This window comes from Vulpes lagopus, chromosome 2 (assembly GCF_018345385.1).
Source record: "Vulpes lagopus strain Blue_001 chromosome 2, ASM1834538v1, whole genome shotgun sequence".
Taxonomy (NCBI): Eukaryota; Metazoa; Chordata; class Mammalia; order Carnivora; family Canidae; genus Vulpes; species Vulpes lagopus.
The window spans coordinates 102,073,519-102,094,974 of record NC_054825.1 but is presented as its reverse complement, the minus strand read 5'-3'; the positions used below and the strand labels follow the sequence as shown (position 1 = coordinate 102,094,974).

Genomic DNA, 21,456 nt, shown 5'->3' with positions numbered 1-21,456 from the left:
AACACGGTGGGCGGGGGATCTAAAAGAGGGCAGAAGAGAGTACCACTCAGCCAGACAGAAGAATCCATGACCGATTCATGCTACAACATGGACAATCCTGGAAAGCATTAGGCTGAATGAGAGCAGTCAGGTCCAACAGGCTACATGGTGTATGACTCCATTAATGTGGCCACAGAAACAGTAGATGAGCGGATGGCAGGGGTGGGGGCGACAGCTGACGGGAACACTTTCTTCTGGAGGTGAAGATTATATTCTGGAATCAGTGGTGATGGCTGCACAACTCCATGAATATATTAACAAACACTAATTTGTACACGTTAAAGGTGAATTTTATGGTACGTGAATTACATTTACTTCTTTAAAAAAAAGGTAAGAATGTTAGTGTGGACTTTACAGGTGAGAAATTAAGAGTCCAATACACCATAAGGGGATTACAAAGAACCAAATCACACAAAATATATGGTCACATTACTGCAAAGTTATGGAAAACCAGTGTGAAATATCAAAAAAGGCATAAGAATGATGATAGGTGAAATTATTACTCAATGATTGATCTTCCCCTGAGCTAAGAAAGTCCCAATCACAAGGCAATCTGCTACCAATTACCATCCCCAGCTTCCAGATAAGTACTTGCATAAGCTAGAGGGCCATTATCAATCCAGTTACATCTAAATTTACTTGGGTTTTGTTTCAAGATTAATTTATTTGAGAGAGAGCACGCATGCGTGAAGAAGCATGGGGGGCAAGGGATACAGGGGAGAGGGGAAGAGAGAATCTCAAGCAGATTCCCTGCCAAGCACAGAGCCTGACACAGGGTTCGATCCCACAACCCTGATATCGCTACCTGAGCTGAAACCAAAGTCGGACGCCCAACCGAATGAGCCACCCAGTCACCTCACATATGAATTTGTTTTAGCGCAGAGGCATGTTATCACTGGATTGCACTCTACGGATATTAAGAGACAAACATTTAAAAGAGAAAAAGTAGTTAAAATCCAGACATTTTTCCCTACCTGGAGGGAGAAATAAGAAGTTACAGTTCTCTCCCTCTCTACCATTGACCATGACCTTGTCCAAGTTACCAGCAATTTAATGTGTCTCTGTGCCTTGATTTACCCAGCTGTGAAAGTAAAATGATAATAATACATCACTGTTCCTTTGTGGTGATGTAAGGGGTAATTAATGCTTTTAAGGTTCTTTGTGATCTTTAGATTTGACTCAGCCTATCATTATGAAGCTTTAACAAACACCTTCTCTGCAGCAGTCAAGACCTGATGCTATTTAAAGAACTAATGAGATTTGTTGCAAAACCAAAATGGAATGCTTAATCCATTACTTGGCTTTTTTCATTTTGCAAACTTCTCTAAGAAATGCACATTTTCATCGTCATTTCCATTGGTGCTTTAAGCCTATTAAATAAAACTGAATTTCAGAGGAAAAATAATGCTAACCTGTTTTGTCAGATCCTTCAAGAGTAACCCACCCAAGGTCAAGTATAAGGCTGGAGCTAGAATCCAGATCCCTTTATTACAGATCCAGTCTTACAGAAATGTTATACTCCCAAATTAAACTAAAAACATATCTCACTATCAGCACTGACCTACAGTGGTAAATACAGACTGTTCTTTTTAGTTGTGGTTTTGGTTTATCTGCCAAAAGAATCCCATGTCATGGGCACCAGCCCGCCCATGGAAGTTACAGAGTAGCACCGCCTGGGGAGTGGGCTGTTCTCCTGGGACAAGCAGTCGCTTGCTGGAGCTGGCATGTGGTTTGGCTAGTACCATCACGAGCCATCCCAGAGCCCCCCACATGCATGCAGGTGAGCAGAGTCTTCAGCTCTGAGCAAAATCTCAGCATTTTCTTCAACAGCAAAACATCCCCTGTAGTCAGATTTATAAAAAAGAAAATTGGGAAGCTCCTTGGTGCGCTCCAGGATTCTTTTTATCCCCCAGAACCAGTCTCAGGAACACCATCTTTACTTCACACTGAGACTCCTATGAGCCTTTTTTTCACTTAATAGATATTTGAGGGAAACACCTGCTATTCCCAAGAACTGCATTAGCTGTCCTGTCTTAAGAACTTTGGTATTCCTCGGGGTGCCTGGGTGGCTCAGTTGGTTAAGCATTGGATTCTTGATTTCAGCTCAGGTCATGATCTCAGGGTCCTGGGACTGAGCCCTGTGTTGGACTCTGTGCTCAGTGCAGAGTCTGCTTGTCCCTCACGCTTTGCTCCTACCTTCTCCCATTTGTGCTCTTGTGCTCGCTTTCTCTCAATTAAATAAATCTTTTTAAAAAAAAAAAAAACTTGGTATTCCTCAAGGTCCCCATTTTTAAAAAGATTTTATTTATTTGAGAGAGAAAGAGAGAGAAAGAGAACACGTGTGGGAGAGCGGGGGGGGGGGGGAAGCAGGAGAAGCAGGGTCCTTTCTTAGCAGGGAGCCCAATGTGGGGCTCAATCCCAGGACCTTGGGATCATGACCTGAGCTGAAGGCAGACACTTAATCAAATTGAGCCACCCAGCTGTCCCTGTTTTTCAAGGGATTTTTAATCTAGTAGGTAAATTATTATAAGTATACAGCAATATTGCAAGGCAATAAATCTTAACTTCCATATCAGATATACAGGCAAAATGTTCTCAAAGTTCAAAGGAGGAAGAATCCAAGATCCCCACAAGATGACGTGAAGATAACCCCCTACTTCTCACAGAATGCAATCCCAAAGTGCAAAAACTGAACTTATAGTTCCTATGAAGACTTCTATTCCCAGGGATCTAAACAAATTATAAAATTCCTTATTTGTAGTCACCTGATACATATCTGAATCTTCTCCTCCTTCTTCCCCAGGAACACACGCTGGCCTACTAAAGATCAAAGAACATCCACATGGAGCTACAGGCTCACTGGCTGGCGCACACCTGATGACTGGCAGTTTTGGGTCATATGTATTAATAAGCTTATGAAACCTAGGCTTCTTATCAACATTTTTCAGCCTTTTCTCCTCGACCATTTTCATGACATAATAATGACACAATTCAGTAGACATCCAAGTAATTCTGCTAATACTTCCATGCAAAGATGCCTCAACCTCACAGAAGTGTGATGTGGTCATTCATCAACTGAAACATTAAAGTCAGTATTAATTCACAAATCGCAATTTAGGAGTAATTAATTTTGGGAAGGTAAATGTAGAAAAGCTGAGCACAGCATGTTTAGAAGCTTCTAAGTGCTTCCCTAGAAATACTAGATTCTATAGGAAGCCTGCTGGGAGATTTGGGAGGATGGGGCATTCTGTACACCGTCCCACATGGCACTGCATCTGCCCACTCTCCAGGGGCAGCTGGCCAGGGCTCCACACAAATAACACAAATTAATTTTGCTAACAATTTCATATGTATTTTTCCAAATAAGTTTTCACAGAGCTATTAACAAGTAATAAAATTGGATAATTTGAACTTGGTTACAGTTTTCCATAACATGTTAAAGATATTAATGACAAAAAGGCAGGGAGGATAAAAGATTTATATGGGGGGGGGCGCTGGGTGGCTCAGTCAGTTAAGTGTCTGACTCTTGATTTCAGCTCTGGTTATGATCTCAGAGTCGTGAGACTGAGCCCCACATTGGGCTCTGTGCTGAGCATGGAGCCTGCTTGGGATTCTCTCTCTGCCCCTCCCCCAACTCGCACGCACATAGACTCTCTCTTGCACTCATTCACTCTCAAGAAAACAAGGCGGGGGATTCATATGGGAACAAGCAATTTATAAATAATCAGAGCTGAGAACTGTAGGATCAGATGGGGATCCCTGGATGGCTCAGCAGTTTAGTGTCTGTCTTCGGCCTGGGGTGTGGTCCTGGAATCCTGGGATCGAGTCCCACATCGGGCTCCCTACATGGAGCCTGCTTCTCCCTCTGCCTCTCTGTGTCTCTCATCAATAAATAAATAAAATCTTAAAAGAGAAAGAAAGACATAAGACACAACAAATCATAACTCAATGGAGTGAAATAAATTAATTTGCTGCACTACTACTTCAAACGTTGTTTTCTCACAAAGATGTTTCTGCCCCTATACCATGAGTGGAAACCTTTAAAGTAGGCAAGTTGTCATTCAAATCTCCTCCCCTTCCCTTTATGTAATTTTGTGGAATTTTATGTATGGGCTTTCAGTAGAAGTCATCTGAAAACCATTTTGGAAGCAGGTGGAATATTCACTACAAACACAAGGTGTTCCAAAGTCAACTCCTGGTCTTCCCCCAAACCTGCTCCATCGACAGCTTCTCCATCTCAGTTGATGGCAATTCCTTCCTAATAGCTGCTCAAGGCCAAACCTGGGAGCCAACCTTGCCTCATCTCCCTCCTCATTACCCCACACTCGATCTCTGAGCAAGTTCTGTTGGCCATACCTTAGCCGCTGCTACCACTGAGAGCCAAGGCACCATCATGCCCCACCTGGATCACCGCTAAAGCCTCGAAGCACCCTTGGCCTCCTACAGCCTCTTCTCAATAGTTAGTGATCCTTTTCAGACCCCAGTCAGATGTCACTTCTCAAGAACATGGGATGGCCCCCTATTGTCCTCAGACCTCAAACTGGCTTATAAAGTCCTCCCTGATCCTGCCTCGCATGTCTTCCTGGGCCTCACTTCCCATGGCTCCCCAGGCAGGCCAGGCTATTTGCTGATCCCTAAACATGCCTCCTGCATCCCCACCTCGGGGGACCTGCGGTTGTACCCACCACCTGGAAAGCTTTGCTACCACAGGTCTTAGGAACAACCACCAGTCCCTACTTACAGCTGCCACCTGCCCATCTCTACCCCTGGTCCCTCCTCCCCTGATCTATTTATTTTACATCACACTTAGCGCCTGTCAGTACAATGTATAATTTAATTGTTGTGTTTATTACTTTTATTGATTTCCACACACTGAAATATAAGGCTTATGTGCTCCAGGAGTTTTTTTAACCTGTTGTGTTCACCGCTCTGTCTCCAGCACTTCTAAAAACAGTGCCTGACACAGAATAGGCAGCCACTAAATATTGTTCAATGAGTAAATTAGAGTAAAAAGAAAGAGAGATAGAGAAATCCCTAGTTTCTCTGCTTGGCCTCAGGCACTCCTGAGTAAGGAGAACTCACCATGGTAAGCAGGTAGAAAATGACATGTCTCACGTCACAGACAACTTCAGTGTTTGAATTCAGGATTAAAATTAAAATTAAGCTTCTTAGTTCATTTGCCAACCTCAAGGAAAAAAGAATTCTCAAGGTCAAATTCCTTGCACCAGAAATTCGGCCTCCTAAACCAAGCTATGATTCCCTTCTTAGTCATAAGTTGTATTTTCTGCACTTTAAGCAAACCACGTTTTAAATATAACATAAAACGTAGTAGTTTGTTGAAAAATAAAGTTAATAACGGAAATACAAGACCTTGGTTTTGTTTTTTAAAGCTTAAGCCCCGTCATTCCTCTATCCTTGATTCATTCATTCCTACATTTGAGCAAATATTTCTTGAGTGGCTCTACTTCTGTGTCCAGTGACTTACTAGTGATAAAATACAGGAGACCCTGTGCTGAGGAAGGACAGTTACCCCTCCAGCATAAGTGCTCTGGTGGAGAGAAGCACAGAGGGCCACCCAGTGCCGCCCACCCCTCCCCCTACCATCTCAGGCTGGCCTATGTCCTTATCACTTCTCAGTGGCACTATGAGCGGCTTTACCTCCCCTGCAACTCCCCATCACCCAGCTTCTTCGCCTGGCACACGAGACCCTTTGTGACCTGGCCCTTGCTCACCAGAGCAATCTCACCAGAGCAATCTCATCTTCTCCAGCTCCCCCATTTGCAGAAAACCTTACCTTCCAGAAACCCTAACTTACCCATCTGGCCACAGCAAGACCCTGACACCCACCCTCCACAACTTCTCTGAGCCCAGAATGCACTTTGCCTCCTTCAGGGTTTAACACAAGTGAGAATGACCCTCAGAAGTGGCCCTAAGAGCCTGGAACATGAATTACTGCTGCACGTTAGGTATTGTAATAGCCCTTCTCAGAGTGTGGTCTGTAGACTTCTGGGGCCCCTGAGACCCTTTCAAGTGATCTGCAAGTTCAAAATCATTTTCAATACTAAAGCCAGATGTCATCTGCCACCTTCTCTGAGGAAATCTGTGATGGCGGTGCAAGGCAGTCGTGGGTAGATCTGCTAGCAATGTAGCACACATTAGAGCAGCGGCACTAACTGTACTAGTCATCACAGACTCCATTACCACGCACTTCCATCAAGAACAAGCCCACATCCATTAAGGATGTCCTCCATGAAGCAGTAAAAATGGCTGACTGTACTAGAACTCAACCCTTGGGAACACATTTGAGAAGTATCCATACAGCCCTTCTGCAATGGTTGTTGCACGAAAATGTACTTATACCATTGTACTGCAAGCTGAACTAGCTTTTTTTTCTTTACAAAATGTTAATTCAAAAAAATTATTATTGACAATATTATTGACAATTAATATTTTCTTTAAAATGAACCAAGTGTGAGGTACCTGGCTGGCTCAGTTGGTAGAGAATGCAACTCTTGATCTGAGGGTCATGAGTTCAAGTCCTACACTGGGCATAGAGCCTACTTGAATTAAAAATAAAATACTTTTTAAAAATAAAAAAATACAATGAACAAAATGAGCCTGTCACTTCCAAGGAAAAAACTGACAGTACTGTAGATGTAATTCCAACTTTCTAGCAAAAACTCAAATATTGGAAAACTTGTATCTTCCACCGTGAGTTTGACAGCTTCCCAATACATCAAGCTTTTGCCACATGAAACTGGTGGTGATATTAATGAATGTGATCTTAATGTTTACCGTTTACTGTTTAATGCCCATATTTGAAAGATCTGCCTAACCTAGCAATCTAGTATTTTCCAAATAACCACTGCATGTTACAAAACCACATGACTAAAAGATCAAAGTGTATGATAGGCCAATGGGCTTTAGTGGAAGCAAGTAGGAAGGTCTACCAATAGTGTTTCAGATTCCACACACAGCTCACTTTGGAGGAACTACCACTTGTTGTGCTTTGGTGTAATTATTAAAGAATATCCACAGTTATCTGAAAGATTATTTAAATACTCCTCTCTTTTCCAACTACATCGCTGTGTGAAGTTGGATTTTCTTCAAATCACTTTCACAAAAACAAACACTGCAATAGGCTGAATGCAGATACGGATATAAAACCCAGCTGTCTTCTACTAATACACACAATAAAGATACTGCAAAATGTAAAACAATGCTATTCTTCTCTTTATTTTTTTTTTTTTGGTTTGTAGAACTAGCTCATTAAAAATATGCTCACTGTGTTAACACAAAATTAGATTCATTGTTGTTACAGTAAAATTTTAATAAATATTTTTAAAAATTTTTTTAGAGATTTACTTATTTGTTTATTTATTTTAGAAAGAGAATGTGTGAGGGGCGGGGTGGGGGGGAGAGGCAGAGAATCTCAAGCAGACTCTGCACTGAGCACAGAGCCCAATGTAGGGCACCATCTCAGGACCCAGAGATCATGACCTGAGCTGAAACCAAGAATCAGACGCTCAATCAACTGAGCCACCCAGGTGCCTCTCAGTTTAAATTTCTAATATAGTAAACATTACTAGATATAATCCACATAATCAAAGCTCTTTGGAGTCCCTGGTAATTTTTCACAGGAAAGGCCCTAGAGACCAACAAGTTCAGGAACCACAGAACTAGAGCTATTATGATGGCACGTGATGACTGTTGTCTGTTCACGCATCTGCCCCACATCCACTGTAGCAGCCTGGAGGAGGGGCTGTGGTTCTTTATTTTTGTACCTCTGCCATCAAACACAGTGCTTAGCACATAAGCACAAATTTATTATCTTATAGTTCTGGAGGTCAGAAGACTAAAATTGGTCTGCTGGGTCATATTCCATCTGGAGGCACTAGGGGAGAATCTGTTCCTATGTCTCTGTGACTTCTAGAAGCTGCATAAATTACTTTGCTCACAGGCCCACACCACTCCAATCTGCTTATGTGATTATGTCTCCGATTCTGGATTCTGACACCTGCCTCTGTTTTATAGTGGGCCCACCCAGATAATCCAGTATAATCTCCCCATCTCAAGATCCTCAATCTAATCACACTGTTGAAGTCCCTTTTACCATGTAAGTTCTTTTGCCACATTCATAGGTTCCAGGGATGAGGGTGTGGACATTATTGGGGAGGGGGGGATTTTCCTGCCTGCCATATAGCTGGTACAAAGATAATTCAAGAAAATAGAGCAGAAAAATACCCCACCATCTTTCCTAACATTTAAGATTCTCCAGACCAGAATGAGAAAGAAACTAAGAAAATGATTACCTCTAGGTAACAAAGTGGGTGGCTGAGGACAGAGTGGGAGAAATTCATCTATTTTATTCAGTTAAATGTTTGTGTGGTCTTTACTATGAGCCACTATCTAGCTCTTTCCAAATATTAGCTCATTAATTCTATAAAACCCTATTTTACAGTTGCAAAAACTAAGCAGAGATGGATTAAGTGACTTGCCCAACCAAGGTCCCACAGGTAGTTACAAACCTGGAGCAAGACTGACCACAAGTTTCATGCATAGGATCTATGTTCTCAACCACTTCCCTACACAGCTTTGACTGCTGAACCATTCACACTGCTAGAATTTCACACCAGGAGTGTGTATGTATGTATTACCAATCCAAATAATTAAAGACAGTCACAATACAGCTATCTCTAGAAGTGAAAGCTGAAAAGGAGATATCCCCACATGGTCCTTCCTGATGGTCTGAATTCCTTCCCAAGGAAGAATAAAGTCAGGAGTATAATTCATTTTTACACCCATTACAAAGAACAAACATTGAAATGCAGACAAGTATCATTCAGTGATCAGTACTCATGATATCCCCAGGAACAATGAGATCTTTTTTTTTTTTTTTAATGTAATAAGCTATAAAGCTTCCTCTTTCCAACCACACCCAACAGTTTCACGCAAGTACTACTACTGCACAGCAACCTGGCCCACTCTGCCTGCACAGGAGACTAGATTTAACCCAGCCATCCCAAATTCTCAAATTTCATACAGTGTTCTTCAGAGAAATTCTGTAGATTTTTACCTGAAAGATGAATTTACATTTAATGTTAGAAAAGAGAATATAGGACTGGTTTTTAATTCAAAATGCTATCAAACTTTATTTACCAGCTCCCCCTTAGTGCCAAGGATGCCTCATTCTCCTTGCTATGGGAGCACCCCCTACAACAAGCTGGCAGGGAGCCCTCCTAAATGAGCACTGTAAGGACCACACCATTCCTGGCTATGGCTTCACATGCTGAGGAGCACTATGGTTTTATAGGACACCCATAGTAATTCATGTATTCATTCTTCCCCTCCCCCTAAACAAAACAAAACAAAACATTTAAGTATTTCCCTTGGCTTTTGGTCACTAAAAACAATACTTTAAGACCCACAGGAATGAAGCCACAGTCATGGAATAATAAAGCTGATATGTAAGAGCAGAGCACCTGGAAGTATTTCAAGCTACACAGTAGTGGTCATAGGTGACCAGGGGCGCCCGGGTGGCTCAGTTGATTAAGCATCTATCTTCACCTCAGGTCATGATCCCGGAGTCCTAAGATTGAGCCCAGAGTCGGGCTCACTGGGGAGTCTGCTTCTCCCTCAGCCCCTCCCCCTGCTCTCTCTCAAATAAATAAATAAAATCTTTAAAAAATAAGAATAATAAATGACCAGACAAATCCCCTGCATTTTACACAAGGCAGGGGAAAGTAATGCAATGCTCACCAGTTTTTGTTTTTGTTTTTGTTTTTCAGATACAAGCCATGACAGGTTATAAATTCCTGCAGTTTAGAGTTTTCTACAATCTGGCCCCAACAGATTTTCCAATTTTATTTCCTATTAACATACTAGCCATGTGAGTTCTACATGCTGTATGTGAAATGCCCTCTGGACCCTACACCACACACCTCCCCACAGGTAACCTGTCCATCTGCAGTGCTCAAGGCAAATGCTAACCTCTCCCTAATTTCTCACAACTCTTTTGGACTCTTTGCTCAAAATAAACAGAAAAATCAGTGGGAATTCCACCTCCAAGCTGGACTTTTCTTTTTCAGAAAAGGTTTGTGAGGTTTTTTAATGGCAAATTATTATTTACAAGCGTTTTACTTTTCCTACTCAACAATAAGCTTCTTGGAAATAGAAAATAATGTCTAATTCATCTTTATCTACCCATAACATTTAGCACAACACTTTGTTTATGTGTTAAGTGAATAAGTAAAGGACAAAGAATGAGAAAAGGGGACCAGATTCTCCAACACCACTAAGCTTTATGAGAGATTTTGTAGCCAAGATTTTGTATCTCCCTGCTCTGCTCACAGAAAGCCACACACTCGCTTCCACGGATGACAGTGACCTTCACCAGCCTCATTAGGAATGAAGACTTCTGAGACCAACATTCTCCATGCCTTGGTAAAAGCGATCTATTTCTCACTCATATTTTCTTTTAAAATTTTTAACGCACCCTCCATCTTTATGAACGCCTCTGTTTTTACCCTTGGGGATGTGGGGTGTCAACCAGCCAGACACAGGGACTCAGGGCATTCCTTGAGCTAAATGCTGTTTGTCATCCTATGGCAGGCTGCCCTCATCAACAGGAAACAAGTGAGCTTGCCACATCAGTGTTGAACCATTAGTTGGGTCTAGTTCCTCCCCTGGTGAAAAGCTGTATAAGGGACACACACAGTCCCAGGAGCCATTCCTTCCAAAGAGCACATTTGCATCTAAGTGGCTTCTGGTAGCTTGAGGATCTACACTCCTCATACATCACTGCAGAAAGAGAGTGATTCAGCGCCGGGTGAGGAATTAAAAAAAGAACCTCAGGCTGCAATTACCTTCATCATTGGGTAAGCACTGCTGGGCCGATGTTGTCTGAGGGGAGCAGGAACCTAGGGCTGCTCTTTCCCATCTACTGTGAAATGCACCCCGATCCTCATGGCACAGTGGGAAGTGCTGTTTACAGATGGAGGCTGCGAGGATGCCACAAACCTGCTCCAGCCTCACAACAGAAAGACTGTTCAGAAACTCTAGGCCCAATGAGACACTCTGTAAAAGCCGCTGGAATTTCCCCAAAGATGGCACACCCTAGAAAAGGGATTTTTACTAGAAGCCACAAAGACGGCATGAACAGGACCCCCGGTATTATGAGGGCTGGGCACGCCCAAGCCCTTCAATGGCAGCCTTGTTGGCTCAAAACTAACACCAGCTTCTTTGGGCAAAATTAATCTCTCTATAGTAAGTCTTTACAGAGGAGATTTCCGCTCCAGTCCAATACAGCCTATACACATTTCCTCTCTTCTGTGGATAATTAGAACAGAAAGTCAGACCCTTCAAGGCAGGAATCAAATGGTCATTCATGTCTAAGGAAACCAAGGAACTTAATACATCAGTTCTAGATCTGCCTGTCTGCTCCCATCTGTACAGAGGCTCATAGGAGGGTCAGAGAGGCTCATGGGAAGGCCACTGGAGGATCAGAGAAGCTCACAGGAGGCTCACAGGGAGCAGGAGAAGCTCTTTCCTCCTTGGTGTACTCGGTTTGCTGACCGGGCCAACGTCTCCTGAGGGCAAGCTGTGGCACAAACAAGCTCAGCTAACCTGTTGGCCTGCAACATCCTGGGCCGCCCCAGGCAGTGCTGGCAGTCTGGGCCCTATCATCCTCCTGCTGAGAGAGTACCAACACACAAACAGAACAGCTATGACTTGCTGAGACTGTCACATGGATTATCTCATTTAGTCCTCAAACTCTTGATGCATAAGGGTTCAAGAAAGGGTAGGTCCTACCTCTCAGGGTCAGACCTGACTCCTGTAGACTAATGGCCCCAGAGCGGCATGAGGAAGCCTGGTTAACAGCAAGGCTTGCACTACCCCAAGCCTCCTGAAGTAGGCTCCCCGTCCCCCAGGAATGTAATGTGCATTTTCACAAGTTCAGCAGGGGAGTCTTAAGCAACAGGAAGCTTGAGAACCATTTCCCTAACCAGGACACACATCAAGAGTCTCAAATGACAGTAGGATGCTTCTTTTCTAGAAAAGCAAAGATGCTGGGGTTACCTGGGTGGCTAAGCGGGTTAAGTGACTGCCTCTGGCTCAGGTCATAATCCCAGGGTCCTGGAATAGAGCCCTGTATCAGGCTCCCTGCCCAGCGGGAGTCTGCTTCTCCCTCTCTCCCTCCCTCTGCCATTCCCCCTGCTTGTGCAAGTGCACTTTTTCTCTCTCTCTCAAGTAAACAAAATCCTAGAAGAGAAAAAAAGCAAAGCAAAGATGCTGAATAGCAAGCTACAATCCTCGTCCCAGCTTCTCAGGACCTGCTACTGGACCAGCACTTTTTTCAGACAGATATATAAATAAGAAGGATGTTTTGTTTTGCTCTAACCTGAGAGCAAGAAGAGACTGAGGATAACAAAAATTTCTGGATACCTGACCAAAACCAAAATTAAACCAAAAGCCATAAACTCAATGTAGTTTGTTCCCAGGGCCTCACATGTTTTAAGCACCCAATATGGGATCAGTAAACATTCATCATGGATAGTCAAGATATGCTCAGAATAACCCTGCAGCTTCTTCTTCCACTACCTTCTTATATTCTTATGTTCCTATTAAAAACAACAACAACAAAACATATGTCCTCCCTTCCAGAGCACCAGCTGTTTGTATTTTATCAACAGAGGATTGGTTTCTCCAGAAAACAAAACCAGAAAAATCTTCCTTTTTTGACTTCCCTTCCAAAATGGAAGGGAAGGCAGACTCTGAACTGGCCACTCTTGAGAGTAACTCAATGTTGTATGAAAAATTATTTATCAGGGACCCCTGGGTGGTTCAGCAGTCGAGCATCTGTCTCTGGCTCAGGGTGTGATCCTGGGTCCAGGATCAAGTCTCCCACTGGGAGTCCCCGTGAGGAGCCTGCTTCTCCCTCTGCTTATGTCACTGCCTCTCTGTCTCTCATGAATAATAAAATCTTAAAAAAAAAAAAGAAAAATTATTTATCAGAGTCCTTTAAGTTCTTTCCTTTGTGTAATTTTTAACCTTCTTAACAAGAAAACAGGACCACCGTTCTCTAATTCATTGCCAAAGTAAAGCAAGGTAATTTTTCATAAAACATTAAGCTGCACAGGAGAGGGAAGAGTAGAATCCCGTTTTTTCAATTCCTGACATGCATGAAGTTTGGCCGAACACACACAGATGTGGACTCCCTCATAGTGACCTACTTGGTTGAGGGGTGAAACCTTGCCTTCCAGATAAGAAATCAAGGCTCGATGTCTTCATATGGGCTTCCCCATCAGCAGAGTCCAAGCCAAGGATGTGGGTTTACAAGTTTATTTGGAAGGTGATCCTAAGAGGCCCAAGGGAAGCACAGGGCAGGGGAGAAAGCCCATAAAAGATGTGAAAATGAGGTTGCTACATGCAAGTGGGGCTCAATTTTACAGAAGCCACATGAAGAATTATATTATGCACTGCAGAACTGTCCCCACACAGGGTAAGGAAACTAGGGTGACATCCACCAGCACCCATTTCCCTGGTTGAGAGTTGCCCCAGAATCACACATTGTCTAAGGGCAGCCAGGACTCAAATTTAGGTCAGACTCAAAGGCTGCGTGCTTGTCACCATTCTACCTTAGCTCTGGTTTCACCAATGCAGGCTCTCGGGCACATCTCTGTACTACACACACATGTGGGATTCGCCCTTTTTATCTTCCCATTCCCCCTCACCCACTCACCCCTTATTTTTTCCTCCTTCAAACTTAACAACACAGACTTCCTTCTGAGATGTTCACTCAATAGGTGTTTTCTTCCTTCACAAGCTACACAACAACTTCAAAAAGAAAACCAATAAATTCCATATTTGCAAAGCGTTTGGGGAAGCAGCCCACCGTGGCTATTTCATTTCCATAATGAAAGCATGTTACTAGTATACACAGACATCAATATCGGTATCTCTTAGGTAAGTTAGAAAGGTTTCAACTATTAGAACGGCTCCCTGGGGTGAGTAATGTAACGGCTATCTGACCCAGGACCTCTTTAAATTGTTTCTGCAAAAAAACAAATGAAAAGGGATAAATAGGCTTAGCTGACCTGCTTGATCCTTAGAATTTAAAAAAAAAATTTTTTAAAGGTAAATTTGCCCCTTTTGCTCCTTTCTACAGAAATTCATTCCTGCAGTACCAAAAGTGTTATGGACTCTGCAGTCATTTCTTATTATGATAAAATACATCGAGATAGAACAGGCAGTGAATGTATCCCCCAAGAATAATGAATCCAACAGATGGACATATGCATGTATTATGTGGAATCCTCAGGCCTTAACAGAGCCCAGGGTCACTGAATGATGGCCCTAATACAGCCAAGTAATTAATTAGTTCCATCATGATTTTTGCTTTATGATATCCCCTCTTATATGCCAATAGTCAACTTAATGGCATTTTAAATTGGAGTGAAGCCCCAAGAGAAGAAAGTGCTATATACCTTATTGAATCACAAATCTTACATCTGATTTTTTAATTCCAAAAATGACCTAATAAACTTGCTTTATAATTAAATCTATCTGAACTCCTCTTCTTGTGTTTTTCATTCATTTCTAGTAATCATGCAGAGATTTCAATGGGAAATCCATTATCATTGCAATTAAGTATAAGAATTCCTCTGTGTGGGAGCACCTGGGTGACTCTATCCACTGAGCGTCCAACACTTGATTTCAGTTCTGGTCAGGATATCAGAGATCAAGCCCCACATCAGACACCAAGCTAAGTGTAAAAGCCTGCCTGAGATGCTCTCTCCTCTCCCTCTGTCCCACACCCTGTTTGTAATAAATAAATAAACAAACAAATAAATATATATTTTTGAAAAATTCCTTTGTGTGCACATAACAAAAAGATCCTATGTGTCTCTTGTGGTAGCTTGACTCCCTTCCTCAAGGAATAGGGAGGGAAACTACAGGTTTTCAGTATTAGCTGGAGCCTCTGATTCATTAGCCAGCAACATTTGAATTATGCATGAATTAATAAGCTCAGAAATCTAGACCTTCAAATTATTTCCTCATATGGAAGTCTTACCTTTAGAAGAATAAGCCGGCATACAACTTTCCATTTTTAAGCCTTAGTAAAATTTTAAAATATACGACCTACATTAAAAGTGCAGTTTATTGAGAAAGTAGTCACTTAACAAAATAGGTAAAGAATCATATTGTATCAACTCTTCTAAGAGCCCAAAAGACTGCTGCAAAATGTTTTTGCCTTAGATTCAACTGAACAAAAAAAATCAAACTTTATCATTCATGATGGCTTTCATCTACCTTCAATCACAAAGCAAGTATAATACAAAATTACTGTGGGTGTTTTTTTTTTTTTTTAAGATTCTGCAATTTTAAAAAAAAGATTCTGCAATTTTGAAGATACTGTTTTCATGCAAAAGTTTATTTTCCATTTTCAGGAAAATGTTATAATTTCTACAATGCATGGAATTTTAATTAGATCTACTCGGTCAGCATCTGTGTTCTTCTCCTAATAAAGGAGAAAACATTCTTTGAACAGCCTAAATAATCTAAGTTTGCAAGCAAAATTACAGCCTAAAAATATCAGCTGGTGATACCAGCAGTGAAGAAGGAGGAAAGAACAAAGCCTTACCATTGGTTGTATTCTTTTTGAAGTTATCCAGGAACTCCTCCAGAAGCTGGGACTGGTTTGGGGGGGGAAGTAGACTCTTCTGGTCCCTTGAGAACAGGTCACTGTCTGACCAGGAAGAACACAAGGTGCTCTTTCTGTCTGGCGGCCGGGCAATCAGGGTGAGCCCAACACTCTTCTCAGAAAACAGGGCTTCCATCTGCTTGAGGTCAAGATCAGACACAGCTTCCCCATTTAAGGTCATGATTTCATTGCCCTTTCTCAACCCTGAGAATGAGGAAGAGGAAACAAAAGAAAAGAAAAGAGATTACTGAGAGAAATATATTAACACAAAGATGAAGGACAACTGCAAACTCACACTACATATTCTCAGGAACTGGCCTGTTGTTGCCTTCAAAGTGCCAAAACATACAGTATTCAGATGCCACTGATAACCAATGTCAGCTCTCTCAAAGCTGGGGCTAAAAGGAACAGTTTTAGGTTTTGTTTTATTTTAAGTAAGCCTTTGGCCAACATGGGGCTTTAACTCACAACCTAGAGATCAGGAGTCATATGCTCTATAGGCTAAGCCAGCCAGGTGCCCCTACAAGTTGGATAAAGAAAACCAGAGGTGTGTGGATGGCTCAGTCGGTTTCATGTCCGACTCAATTCTGGCTCAGGTCATGATCTCAGGGTCCTGAGACCAGGCCCCCGAGCAGATGTTACTGGGAAGATAGGCAAGGCCCGCGAGTGGGTGGGAGGGCGGGTTGAGCTCCGTGTTCAGCAGGGAGTCTGCTTGAGAGTCTCTCTCCCCCTGCCACTCTCCCCGATAGCACATGCTCTGTAAATAAATATATCCTTAAAAAGAAAAGGGAAAACCATTTGACCATCACTCAAGTTCATTGTTCCTCTATTTACCTGATGTGAAATGCCCTATGAAATAACATTTATCTGTGTCTGTCTGGCTCTCTGTTTTCTTAATCCATCTGTCGGTACATATTGCACTGTACCATCTCTGTGTATGCATGTACTCTCTTTCTAAACACCCTCCCAATTCTATCTGTCTGTCTATCTATCCACATATACATTTTCAGTTAAACTATGAAGTTTATTTTTCTTTTAATTCTAGGAGAAACCATTTTCTGACAAAACTGCAAAAAGATAATCTCACTAGGCAGACTGCATTCCGTAGTTTTGAGTTAGGAGAGAACAGAGACACTCTGTGCCACACGGACCTTCTCCATATGCCAAGCCGTCAGGGAGAACATCACTTATAAATATTCGGCTGAGATGCTGATGCTCGTCCACCTGCGCTGTCACTGCAAACCCTAAGAGTGACAATAAGAAAAAAAAAAAGTCTAAATTCAGCACACTAATTAATTTCACCAACTTCATCAGCAGTATTTCCCTTGAACATCTTTTGTCATAAGTATGCAGTGTCAAGGAAGTCAAATTACAAGTATTTTGAAAGCACAGATATCTAGGAGGGGCAGAAAAAGAGGAACATGTCAGATCTAAAGGTTTAGGAGCACCTGGATGGCTCAGTCAGTTAGGTGTCTGACTTGGGTTCAGTTAGGCATCTTCCTTGGCTCATGACCTCAGGGTCCCCTGCTCAGCAGGGACCCTGCTTCTCCTTCTCCCTCTGCCCCCGCCCCCCCCCCAGTGCTCTCTGACTCTCTCTGTGAAATAAATAGTTTTTTAAAAATTAAAAAAAGGTTTAGTATGAGTGCACAACCTTATTAAAAAGTAGAAAAGATATACCCATGTTTAGAGCAGCATTACCTACAAAAGCCAAAAGGTAGAAGCAACCTAACCTTCTTTTGACAAATGAATGGATAAACACAATGCAGTATATACATATGACGGAATTATTCACTCATAAAAAGGAAAGAGATTCCAATACATGCTGTGTAACATGGACAAATCTTGAGAACATTATGCTATGTGGAATAAGCCAGTCACAAAAGAACAAATACTATAGGGTTCACTTCTATAAGATAGTTAGAGCAGTCAAAATTCATAGACAGGAAGCAGAATAGTGGTTGGTAAGGGGTGCGGAATGAAGTTTGTTTGATAGATACAAAGTTGCAGTTTTGCAACATGAAAATAGTTCCAAATATGAATGGTGTTAATGGCTGAACAGCAACGTATGTAATGTCCTGGAGCTGTCATTCTTAACCATCCTTAACGGTTACAACGGTAAAGCTTTGTTATGTGTATTTTGCCATTTAAAAAAAAAAATTTAGAAGTTGAAACCAAAAAAATACTCTTATTGAAATAAATTAAATTCAGCTCAATACAAAATATTTGTTAAAAAAAAAAACAACACTATATGGGGTTAGGCATTTTAAGTAGGTAGAAAACCACCTGGATGGATACTGTACCTACTCTAAGTGTGACTACATGCAAAACCCAGGTGAAACATCCCCTCCTCTAAATATGCATCTCCCTCACCTGAAGTATGCCCTTCTCGGATCCCACAGTTGGGAATATTTGTTTCCACACCTTGGTCCCATAATACTGGGAGTACTTTGACAACAAGAATGATGTGTCCCCCGACCCATTCCCTCTCTGCCTCAGGCTGAGCCCAGCAGACTGTGATCTCCAAAAACTCTCTTTGTCAAGTACCTTCACTCACTCCTTCAGGCACTTAAATATCAAGAAGATTTGCAAACACCACCATGGAAAGTAGAGTGAAAGTCAATAGAATATAGACAAGAGGCTAAGAAGGCATCAGAGAGAAAATCAACATAACATTGGGTCAAAATAGATATGTAAATTGAGAAACAAAGAGCATGTCGATTTTATCAAGTCAACAAAATAAAAAAACAAAGAACAAATCACAAGAAAATTTTAACATATTACAACGACTAGAACTTGATTAGCTGGATTCATTTTAAGGAAAAAAGTTACATCTACGTGTTCAAACAAGACAAGATACGTACTGATCGTTATCTATTGAGTTCCCATGATAAAAGAATAAAATGTTGAAATGAACTTTAAGATATCAGCACAGCCCATAAGGAGCTCAAAGCCAAGTTTAAATACAAACAAATGGAAATGCAGAAATCAAATATTACAAAGTGACTTGGGCAAGACTGACCCTTAACTTCTAAATTGAAGGTAAAGCAATAACATAAGTTTAAGAAAGTTAGACCCTCAGTTCATCCCTGGACGCCCTGGTGGATTTACACAGAGGGAACATGGGAGGGGAAGTGGTGAAGGGCAGCATTCCCAGCCAGTGAAAAGCTGAGAGCAAAGGCAGGAGGTGAATTAGGACTTGCTCATGTCGGAACAGCAAACAGCACACAGCCTATTTGTTGTGTGACTCTTACTACCATCATTTCAAATTCATCAATTTTTATAATCATTTCTTTTAATTACTTTGGCATTTTTCCTTATGTATCTTTTTACTCTAATATAAATAAATAAAAATGAAGGAAGAGGCTACTCTAGTTTATACTGAAAAGGTAAACATAAAGAAAGAAAATTTAGTCCAAAGATACTAGAGCATACTAGACAAGGATGGACAACACAGCTCTCGGACAGTGTTTCGATGCTTACCAAAATCAGACACACTGCCAGTCTTGGTAAGTTGTACATCGTAAACACTCAGCGGAAAGATTTCTATTTCATCATAAACCTACAGAAGGAAAAAAACAAAATCAAAAAATATAATGTCATGGTATCTTGCACATTTATTTTAATATTTTATTTACTTATTTATTTGAGAGAGAATGCAAACGGGGAGGAACAGACTCCAGCTGAGCCCAGAGTCCAACATGGGGTTCAATTCGACCATCCATGAGATCATGACCTGAGCTGAAACCATTTTTAAGAGTCGGATACTCAGCCAATGGAGCTACCAGGCACCTCTTTAGAAATTTATGATTTCCAAACTAGATGCCAAATTAAAACAGGATTCTCCCCTCCCTGACAAATATATATATATATATATATATATATATATATATATATATGTATGTATGTATATGTATGTATGTATTTTGTATATATAAAATATATATATATATATATATATATATATATTTTTTTTTAGTAGGTTCCACATCCAGCATGGAGCCCAATGCAGGGCTTGAACCCTGAAATCAAGACTGGAGCCAAGATCAAGAGTCGGATACTTAACTGACTGAGTCACCCAGGCGCCCCCACAAATTACAGACTTTTTTTAAAATCAAGAGGTCATGGATGTGGCTCAAAATCCCTTTCTAAAGCTCATACACACTTGCCTGTTCTTGCATGTATTCATATGGTGCAGGGATACAGTACTCAGTGTTTTCATCTACTAATTTTCGGAGTTGTAGGCCATAGTGGCTGGGTTCCAGCTGCCTCATCTGTAAAGAAAAAGACAGAAATCTACTCAGATTTTAAATTTTTTTTCTAAATTCATCATTGTTCATTAAAAATAAAAGTGGAAATTTCTGAAGGAGTTTAAATCCACACACTATAGACAGAAATTATACTGAAATTTAAAGGTGTAAAAAAAGAAAGAGGGAGCAAATAATTATTTTTAAGAAGGTTTTCTCTAAATGACACTGATTATCACTAAAAGTGAAAGACATATTTTTAAGAACTTCTGGTAGTATATTATCTGACAAAATAGATCTTACCATCTCAGCAAATGCTCTATCATTTTATACGCTGGTTTTACCGAAGTTGTTTCTCATTACCGAAGTAGAGAAATTGTGTAAAATGTGAAAAATCTCATATTCTACAGACTTCAGAATCAGGAATTTCCTACCCCAAAAATGTTTCAAAAGGAAAATGTAGACACATGTATTCATTCACTCACTCAGAAATTATCTCAGGCCCATGCTCTAACTGGGTCTAACTGACCCACTCTGACTTCTGGCATCCTCTATCACTTACAAGACTTATGAATTTCATAACTCATGTTGTTGCTATAAAACACTCTTGTTGGCTATCTGAATAAGAGCCTTACGTAAAAGAGTAAAAGGACATTAAACTTCTAAGAATGTAAGCTACATATATGTGTCTGGTGTTCTAAGGCATAAGTCAAAGTGAGACGATTAAAGGATAAAATTAAAGATTACCCACGTCTATTAAGTGTACATGGTAAAGAGTTATGAAAGTCTGCATGCCTTTTCTCACCACTCCACGGATTTGACAGCATTTTCTCTGAAAACTTGAGAATAGTTCAGCTCTACTACGCCACCTGGTGGATTAAAAACCTCTGCTCTGACGTTCAGGCTACTATCTCAGCAGGCCTTCTTTTAAAACTTAGTGTCAACACTCTTTTCAGAAATACAATGCAGTTTGAATAATGAGTAAAACACCGTCTCCTACAGTCTCCGTGAAGCAAATGTGAATAGTCAAGTTACTCATTTAATCTAGATTAACTCTATAAAACTGCTTAGGAGTAAACCAAACTACTTTGAAGTTTATGCCGCTTTCTTACATAGCACTGTCTCTAAGGAACTCAAATAACAAGTCTTCATAATTATTCTAGATATAAAGGTATATAAAGAATTTCAGTAAAACAGCTCAGGTTTTTCATGAAAGCAAGGGGCTGTAACCTAACAACTCACCCTTCTAAAATATGGAGAAGAATGCTAATTAAAGTAATAAATATGTCCATTAGTAAACATGTTGATTAATAGATACTAATCTTAAAAAATAATTTTTTAAATTTTAAAAAATAGATGCTAATCTTTTCCCTAGTATAGAAAGTAAGGTCTTAGATACCATACAAATTTAGAAGGCATAGATTAATGATTCTTTCTATTGAGGCATATTTCTGTAGCAAAGTCCATTAC

General features: G+C 40.9%; 1 protein-coding gene across 5 annotated transcripts in view; it reads right to left on the bottom strand.

Annotated features, from left to right (window-relative positions):
* TIAM2 (TIAM Rac1 associated GEF 2) overlaps positions 1-21,456 on the bottom strand; it is a 218,560-nt gene that overhangs the window by 46,333 nt on the left and 150,771 nt on the right. For all 5 annotated transcript variants that reach the window (XM_041741210.1, XM_041741195.1, XM_041741214.1 and 2 more), the window contains 4 exons: positions 19,909-20,013; positions 19,223-19,301; positions 16,894-16,986; positions 15,683-15,946 (listed from right to left, as the gene is read on the bottom strand). In XM_041741210.1, coding sequence (XP_041597144.1) covers positions 15,683-15,946; positions 16,894-16,986; positions 19,223-19,301; positions 19,909-20,013 — 541 coding nt within the window. The remainder of the gene's footprint in view (positions 1-15,682; positions 15,947-16,893; positions 16,987-19,222; positions 19,302-19,908; positions 20,014-21,456) is intronic.